At 41.5% G+C, this 9,150-nt stretch overlaps 1 protein-coding gene across 7 annotated transcripts; it reads right to left on the reverse strand.

Moving 5' to 3' along the window:
- Positions 1–18: 18 nt before the first annotated feature.
- On the reverse strand, positions 19–6,424 carry LOC106761945 (probable sugar phosphate/phosphate translocator At4g32390). Of its 7 annotated transcripts, none has more exons than XR_002667831.1 (3): positions 5,309–6,424; positions 5,124–5,228; positions 19–85 (listed from the first exon to the last, which is right to left on the reverse strand). XR_002667831.1 is itself a non-coding variant. In XM_014645574.2 (2 exons), the coding sequence occupies exons 1-2, from the start codon at positions 6,330–6,332 to the stop codon at positions 5,194–5,196; spliced, it is 1,059 nt and encodes a 352-aa protein (XP_014501060.1). In that variant the 5' UTR covers positions 6,333–6,424; the 3' UTR covers positions 4,861–5,193. The 7 variants fall into 7 exon arrangements, 2 of the variants coding, with proteins under 2 accessions (XP_014501060.1, XP_014501061.1); XR_002667832.1 differs by having other exon boundaries at positions 27–60; XR_002667834.1 differs by lacking the exon at positions 19–85 and adding an exon at positions 3,599–4,175.
- Positions 6,425–9,150: the final 2,726 nt, after the last annotated feature.

Here is a 9,150-nt window from a genome sequence, read left to right on the forward strand (position 1 = left end):
ACGTAACAGTTTAGACAAAGCAATCAGACAAACGCGGCGCAAAGTTGGGCAGATCACACTCTGCGTTGGGCAAAGGCAGACAATACTGTAAATAAGTAAAGGTATTTAACAGTTGCAACATTATTCACGGAAAAAGAAAAGCAAAAAAGCATGTAGCCTTTTCGAGTTTGTTGGACAGATAATATTTCAGTGAAAACATGTCATTTTCCCAATCAAACAAGGACTGTTGCAATTGTCCTACTGGGAGGGATTAGGTGGAATGGGGGCAAAGAGAGCGACAGAAAGCGGTGATAAAAACATAATGAAGCATTCAATATGCAGATACCAAAAACGACTGACTGCAACATCAGGCGTCCATTTCACACTAACTCGTTTTGAACATCAAAACCAATTTACATAATATTAACGTCTTGAATCATTCTCCATAAATGAATTAAATTTCTATAACGATGGCCCACACATAGTTGCATTAAAATATAACATCTTAGTGTTTCCGACGACAGTGCATCTGACCTAGTACTCTGCCTTCGATGTGGGGCAAAAAAGAACATCTAGTACCACTACACGGAACGGAACCACACAAAACAAGGGAAACGACCATAATTGCAAGAGTGAATAACACATCCAACCGAGTTTGAGAATGGAGAATAAAGATCAAGTGGCCGAGTATATATCTCAAGTGGAGGCAGTAGCGAATCAACTAAGAAATAGAGAGGAGTTGCCTGTTTGCGTATTGTGGAGAAGATCCTAGTCGAGAATATTTTGTATACAATTGAGGAGTCCAAGGATTTGACCATGCTCTCGATTGAAGAGCTTGCTAGGTCTTTGGAGGCACACGAACAGCATGAGTCCCTTGATCAGGTATTTCAGGTAAAACTTGACCTGAAGGGAGGTATTCGAAATACTCGAGGCTGAGGTGGTCCTGGAGGAATAGATCGTGAATGAGGAGGTTGTGGCCAAAATGATGATGGAAGTCATTATGAAGACGACAAGGAGCAAATTGGTCAGCAAAATTGGCATGGCCATGAACAAAGAGAAGATCGAGGTGGTTGGTCAAGTAAGTATGATGTTGAATGCTATAAATGTGGAAACATGGCCACTGTGCGAATGAGTGCAGGTCGCTCAAATATTTCTGTTGTGGTAAGACCGGTCATATAGCAAAATACTGTTGGAATGAGAGAAAGAAGGAGATAAATTTCCTTAGTGAGGAAGCCAATGAAGAAATTGGAATCCTCTTGATGGAAAGAAACAGGATGAGGAGCTGCCAAGCACAAGCTGCAAGGCCGGGTTGCCGAGCTTCAAGGCTAGGTTGTGAGCTGCAATCCGAGCTGTCGAGCTTGAGTGCCAGGCTACTGAGCTTGGATGTTGAGCTGTCAAGTAAGAGCCAAGAAATTGGTGACAAAAGCACAGCACAGTATCCACATAGTTTGGTCTTGGAAGAGTTGATGAAGAACTCGGACAGCTCCATGGAGATCTTGGATAGGCCTAATTTGAACAAGTTGGAGCGGCGAGAGAGCAAGATTGATAATGTTAGAAATGAGAAGTTCAAGGAAGAGATGAAAGAGACAACTGATAAATTGGTTAGCTTGCTTCCTGGTTGTACTAAAATCCTTGATGTCTGTGTTGGTGAGTCCATTCATTCCAACGTTGTAATGAGTCACATGGAAACGGATGTTGCATTGGTACAGCTTTGTTTGACATGTATGCTAAGTGTGGAAAAATTGACGAGACCGGTGTCGTTTTCAATTCAATGGATGGCAAGAACCGGCAATCCTGCACTGTCATGATGACGGTTCTTGCTGACCATGGGAGACATAAAGATGTTATCTCTTTGTTTAACCATATGGAGGATGTTAGGTTCCTGGGTTTGGAACCTAACTAAGAACACTCACAGACAGCAGAAAATAGAATTGAAAGAAAGAATTCTATTATTTCAGAATATATAAGCACTGTACAACGAAATGGGGTTGGGAGCATAACCTCCCTGAGAGCATAATCTCTCTACACAAGCTAAAACCTGACTTTACAAAATATATTCTCGATACCACTGACACAAACTGGATCTTATTTATAAAATTCCTCCACCTTCTATTCTAACCCATTAAATCCTCTCCCCCTGTATCCTATCATTACATACCGGTACAAAACAACCTTGTCCTCAAGGTTGGAACAATGAAACTTGAGCCCATTGCATTGTGATGTTGTCTTATCATAAGGAGAGAAACCGCTGGCTGCTACTTGCAACTTCAGGTCTGGAGGCTTAGGTGGTGGCAACTCCTCCTCCACTATCTTCCATTCTTCCTCTTTCCTTCCTATCACCCCCAAATTCCACACCACAGTCCACGGTTTTATGGACAAAGCTTCTAGCTCCCCCACCTTTTAGGTAGTGTTGGATCTCTAAATACCTTCTTCCCTCCTTGATTGAACACCCTCGTCAATACCGTTCGGTTTCGTCCTATAATGGTCGGCACCGTTCGGTTTCACCCTTTAATGGGCAATACCGTTCGGTTTCGTCCTATAATGGTCGACAACGTTCGGTTTCACCCTTTAATCGGCAATACCGTTCGGTTTCGTCCTATAATGGTCGACAACGTTCGTTTTTGTCCTTTAATGGGCAACACCGTCTGCTTCAGGTCTAATTCTATATCGAACCGATCGGCAACCTCACCTGGGATATTGCGCTTGACCTTGGACCGCGCGGAAACACTCGATCTACAATTTGGTTCCTTCAATCCTCTCCCGCTCGGTTCTGGCAATTCTCCCATGTTCGATGCTGGAATGTATTCTTCCACAGTATTAGCCGCCACCCTTTCAAAGATGGTGCCCCCTTTAAGTTCTCCACATCATACCACCACTGCTCTCTTCAGGCCTTCCTAAGAACGATTCTTGGCTTTGAACCAGTAGCGAGCGCTCCCCTACATACTGAATTCCGCTAGGCGCACCCTTTCCTCCTCTGCCACACCTTGTAACTCGAAGAACTTCTCTGCCTTCGAGACCCACCCACACAGATCGAACCCTTCAAAAGTGGGGCAGTTCTATCCTTTTCTTCCCGCTGGGTTGCACTTCGTGGCGTTCTCCCGCTCCCTCTCCCACGTTCTCCTCTTGCCTCCTTTTGTTCTCGTTGACGGAGGCTTGGTCCTAGTTGCTGGTTTGCCCACTCAATATTCTCAAAATTTCTTGTAAATCTTGGCATATTGTTGCATAATCTTGGCGTAATGCTGCATACTCTTGTCGCAGCGCCACAGTCTGCACCTTCCTTCTATCAACCTTAATTTCCATCGCCCCCACAGATTCCGGTAGCGTCTCGATACGGCAGTTTCTTGACTACATCTTGATTCCAGCAGCTTCCCGAAGCGACAGGTTCTGGAATCCGGCGCCCCCACTTTGAAACGGCAGGTTCTTGGTAACGTCTTTTTTTCCTTTCTTGATTCTCCAGCACTATTCTCGAAACGGCAGTTCTCCTGTTTTCGACAACCTCTCGATCTGGCAGCTTCTTGATCCTTCACCCCCCCACTACGAAACAGAAGGTCGAACCAATTTGTTAGGTTCCTGGGTTTGGAACCTAACTAAGAACACTCACAGACAGCAAAAAATAGAATTGAAAGAAAGAATTCTATTATTTCATAACGTATAAGCATTGTACAACAAAATGGGATTGGGAGCATAACCTCTCTACACAAGCTAAAGCCTAACTTTACAAAATATATCCTCGATACCCCTGACACAAATCGGGTCTTATTTACAGAATTCCTCTACCTTCTATTCTAACCCATTAAGTCCTCTCCCCAGTATCCTATCAGAGGATATGGGGCTGCAACCGAATAGTTTGGTTTTTGCTGTGATTCTCTCGGCCTGCAGCCACGCTGGACTCGTTTGTGAAGGGAGAAGGTATTTTGATCGGATGGTGAGAATGTATAGCATAAAACCGAGTGTTGAACACTATGGATGCATGGTTGACTTGCTAGGAAGATCTGGCTTGATTCAAGAGGCATATGACATTATCAAGGGCATGCCTATGGAGCCGAATGGTGTTATATTGAGGAGTTTTCTGGCAGCTTGCAGGAATCATAGGTGGGTTCCTAGTTTGGATGCTGATCTTCTGTCTGAACTGGAGCATGAGTTGGGAGCTGCTGCCATTGGTCCAGACAGTCCAATTCTTTCTGCTGACGACTTAGCTGATCAAATAGCCTAAGTTCTTAATTATTTTGGTCAAAGTGCAGATGGAAAGTTAAATGTTCTCATTTATCCTACAAAGCTGGTGGAAATAGGTTCAGGCTGCAATGATTTCATTACTCATTTTTCTGTTATTGTTTGTCAAAATGCACGTCTTAATGTGCACCAGTTGAAGAAAGTTCCACAAAGTATTAGGGATGCAATAGTGCAAATATGCTGAACAATTGGAGACTTCCACATACAGATATGGAGCGGAAGGCTATTCTACATGATGCGGGCCATTTATATAAGACTTGATGTATCAAGCTTCGTGAGTATTACTTAAAGTTTGAAACAAAGGTCAGGATGGCCAAGATGAAGAACAAGTCGGCCAGAGCATTGGAAAAGTCGGCCAAGATAAAACTAATGAACCCAACTGTTAAGGAGCAAGTTTGATAAGGTAAAACTGATGAACCCAACTGTTACTGTTAATGAAAGGAGCAAGGAGCAAGTTTGATGTGGGCTGATGCAGTTGGAAAGTCTGGAGGAAAGACAAAAGAACATTTAAGTTTAAGGACGAGTTTTGTTAGAACATTTTCAGTTTCTCATCAGAGTTAAACCGTTTTCAGTTCCTCATCAGCTCGCAGTTATGCAAGATAAATCTCAAATTCACAGTAGCAGCAGAAGAAACATCACATAACAGAAATATACTAAGAATTAATAACCATGTAAATTTCATAAATCGAGTTCCTACAACAACAGAGCATAAAACTAAACCACCAAAAAAGCAAATGGGAGAAAAAAAATTAATAATGATAAAAGGAAAGGAGACTCTGGCTCCAGTAACACGTAATTGTTCTCTACGCAAAACAAAAGCAGAAATCTCANATCCAAACCTACAAATTAACTATCCACGGCCACCATTAGCAACGAGAAGAGGATATATAAATAAACCCGAANAAAAGCCGTACCGAACCGGTAATTAGGCCAGAGAGGACGATGCCATTGCCATATATTCGCTCAAATCGAAACCTCCTGGTTTTATTTTCCTCGTACCGACTTTTTTTCTCTGGAATCTGTGTAAACGAAACAGAAAATGAATTAATCAATTAATTAATTAATTAAAGCAATTAATTCTGCTGGTCGTTTCTCTTGCCCATTCCGTCGGCCTCTCTCTCCTCGAGCAGCCTCCCTTCCTCCTCATCGGCTTGGGCGGTCTTCTTCTGCGCCTCTTTGGCCTTCAGCGCCTGCAACTTGGAGTGGTTGTAATACGCCACGCCAAGGAACGCCAGCCCGTAACCGAACAAATTAATCGGAGTCACGGTGTCCTTGATAACCGACCACGAGAAGGCAATCAGGAGCCAGTCCTTCACCACGCCAGCGACGTTCATAGTCAGCGCCGAGGTCTTCCCGACGAGGAGAAAGACTGCGAGGTTGAGCGCGAAGGCGCAGAAGGAGTTGGTCCCGAAGACCACGAAATCGAACTGGAAGGTGGAGGTGTCTCGGAGGACAGGGTACTCGACGAAGATCCAGGGGACGGAGAGGAAGACGAGGCAGCAGGGGGCGACGTAGTAGAGCGAGGTGATGGGGTTGAGCGAGATCCCCTTGGAGGTGAGGAGGATTTGGATCATGACGAGGCGCGTGGCCTCGAAGGCAACCGCGCCCAGTTGGAGGAGGACGCCCCAGGCGTCGAAACGCGCTTCCCCGTAAGCGGCGACGCCTACTCCGAGGGAGATGGAGAGCATGTTGAGCATGGTGTCATTTTTGTAGGACTCTTTGCGGAGGAGGACGCCGATGGAGTATACAGCGACAGGCATTAGAGCCTTCAACATCTGGATGAAGGAGACGGAGAGGTAGATGTAGGCGGAGTTGGAGAGCCAGAGGGAGAGGGAGTAGAGGGCTCCGATGGGGACGACCGAGGAGAGGTATACCTCGCGTGACATTGAAACTGGCTCGACGAGGCGGAAGACGCGGACGAGGAGGACGGCGAGGGNGGCGCAGAAGGACATGTGGATCATGGTGAGGGAGATGGGGAATGGCCAGTTGTACATCTTCTTGTCGAGGATGTACTTGTTGTAGACGATTACAGTGAAACTGAGGAAGATCCATATGGCAACGTAGGTGTAGGATAGCACGATCTTCTTCACAACGCCATCGCTCAGAGATCCACCTTTTCCCATCTTTCTACACACCCAGACTCAACACAATGAATCTCAGAGAGAAGAGATGTGGGATGCACTGCCTCTGCCACACACACCACTTTCTTCACATTTACTTTTTATGCCCTCCCACCCTCGAATAAATAAATCACACTTCTATTTTTTTCTCTTAATTTATTATATTTTCCTTTCTCTTTACCAAAATTAAGGGTTATATATCTTTTCGTCCTCCAACTATTGGTTGTTTTTGTGTTTAGTCCCTCTTTTAAACTATAGTACAATTTGGTCTTTTAGAAAACTCTGGTATTAGTCATTTTTATCAAATTTTTTTAACTTTATTTGCTGTTTCAAACGCGTTCCCCGTTAACATTGAAGCAAAAATGTGTCAAAATGTGTAAACAATCTAAATGCTATAATGTAACGTGCTTGAAACAGCAAATAAAGCTTAAAAAATTTGGTAAAAAAAGACTAAAACCATAGTTTTCTAAAGTTGAAGGACTAAATTGTACTATAGTTTGAAAGAGGAACTAAACACAAAAACGACCAATAGTTAGGAGACGAAAAACATATTTAACGCCCAAAATTAATAACCTTTGATTTCTTTTCATTTCTCACTAAGGTAAATCTCTATCATCAAATTAAATTCGTGGTATATTAAAAATAAAATTTGGACAACTTTTTTTACAATGTAAAGTGTCATTGAGTTATTGATACATTCAAAATCCTCTTTTAAATGCAAAAAAGAGACCTAGAATTGGAGATAAATTTGAAATGGGTTTTTTCAAAAAAATTTACTGCACTTTTTGGAGAAGCTGTTTAGATCTCCGTGTTCTCTCTCCATGGTGTCTCGACTGCTTCTTTTCCAGCGATTCAACCTTCCACGACACCTTTTCCATTTTTTCCATTTTATTCAACTTTTCGGTTGAATTTGTTTGAGAGTCGGTCGTCTTTTATTGTTATGCTCTTTTTTGATAGTTTAATCTTTTCCGAACACGTAATCTTCTTCGATGAGTTATTGACGTACAGATACTTCGACGCTCAAGTCAGTCAGATATATGTTTCATTAAAAGGTCTATATTTTATTAGGATAGAAGAGCATCATTGTACCTGGACATCAATTGTATACTTATAGGACTTGTGACAGTCAAGTTCATTGATTAACCAGTGCAATATATTTTTTGACAATCAAACCCAATAATCAATACAATAAAATATATTTGTTAAGGGTAAGACAATCTGACCTATTAATACTTGTTAATTCTCTATAAATGACAATTAAATTCGATCGGTATACTTCACATAGTACATTCATCATATTTGAGGTTAAGATGTTGTCATATCCATTGTTTCAGTGGTTTGTTTTTTCAATAGGACTTGAGGGAATGAAACAACAACATCAAGACCAACCAAGCTAAAACGTTTAGCAGTCCAAAGTTGCAAATTCCATTGAAACCATTATCAGCAAAATTATAAAACATAGTGAAGTCATTAAACCCAATCCTTACTATTCACATGCAACTCGACAACATTACCATTAATACTCTTAGAGTCAAGAATCTCTCTCTTTCGTATAATGAACGAACCTCTGTTTAAACTATTAACAATATATCGATGAATAACAGATGTTCAACCGTACTCAAATAAGTCATCTAAAACTCTACAAGACATATTGCAAATGAACCTATATTTCCTAGAAAAATGAAATAATACAAAAACACACTAATAAATACAATTGACATACAACATCTACATCATTATCATCATTTTCTAAAGGTTTAATATATCATTTGGTCTCTACTTTTGGAAGTTTGGTTTAAAGTGATCCTACTTTTAAAAAAGTTCAATAAGGCCCCATATTTCGTTAAAAAGTGTTCAATAAAGTCCTTTTGGCTCACCGTGTTAAAAACATAACGGTGCAAATACCACCATGGCCAAAACTGAGTGATCTGTGCATTTTGATGAATACGTGGCAATGTGAAGTGCAATGACTTGATGGAAATGGTTAAAGTTTAAGTTATTGGGTAAAATAAAAGGGTTGGCTAGGGTTCCTACAACTTGTTCCCTTTTTGAGCAAAATGGTTGTGGGTAGATAGAAATGCCTTCTTTCCAAGGTTGTTCTTCTTGTTCCAATACAGGGTGGGAAAGAAATTTGCATTCCTCAAATGGTGGTGGTTAGAGGGGAGATGGGATAATCCCTCGTTGCAAATGTGGTGATTTTGCTATAAGCAAAGTGGCGGGAACTCCACAAAATGCTAGTAGACAATTTTGGGGATGTCACCATTACAAGGTTTTATGAATACCCTTGTCACTTTATTTGGAATTTATTTCTTCATAGATTTCTAAGTTAGAACCAATTTTGGTGGCTTATTTGGTGAATAACATGGTGGATCTTCAAAAGGGATGTACTGTAACTTTTTCAAGTGTTGCAACGAAGAAAATATTGACGAAAAAAATGGTGAAATTGTCAGAGAAAAGACAAAATTGTTTGTTGGAGTTGTGTGTGTTGTTATTACGGTGAACATTGTGACAATGTGGGTCTGTTTAGGTTGATATTCATAGGTGGGTCAATGTTTACATTAAGGTCTAGGTCAATGTTGATGTTCATGTAATGAAGGTGAAGCTCAGTGTTTACGTTTAGGTGTTTATATGTAATGTTAAATTTAGTTTCCCCTTTGGTCAAAAAATGTACTTTGGTCCCAAATGGATATCAACAAAAAACACATGAAAGATATCTGACTTAGTTCCCACCATTAGTTTCCACCTCCAGTCCACCATCTTTGTCCACCTCCACTCCACCATCCATCTCCTCTCCACCATTAGTTTCCACCTCCAGTCCACC

This window comes from Vigna radiata, chromosome 5 (genome assembly GCF_000741045.1).
Source record: "Vigna radiata var. radiata cultivar VC1973A chromosome 5, Vradiata_ver6, whole genome shotgun sequence".
NCBI classification, from domain to species: Eukaryota; Viridiplantae; Streptophyta; class Magnoliopsida; order Fabales; family Fabaceae; genus Vigna; species Vigna radiata.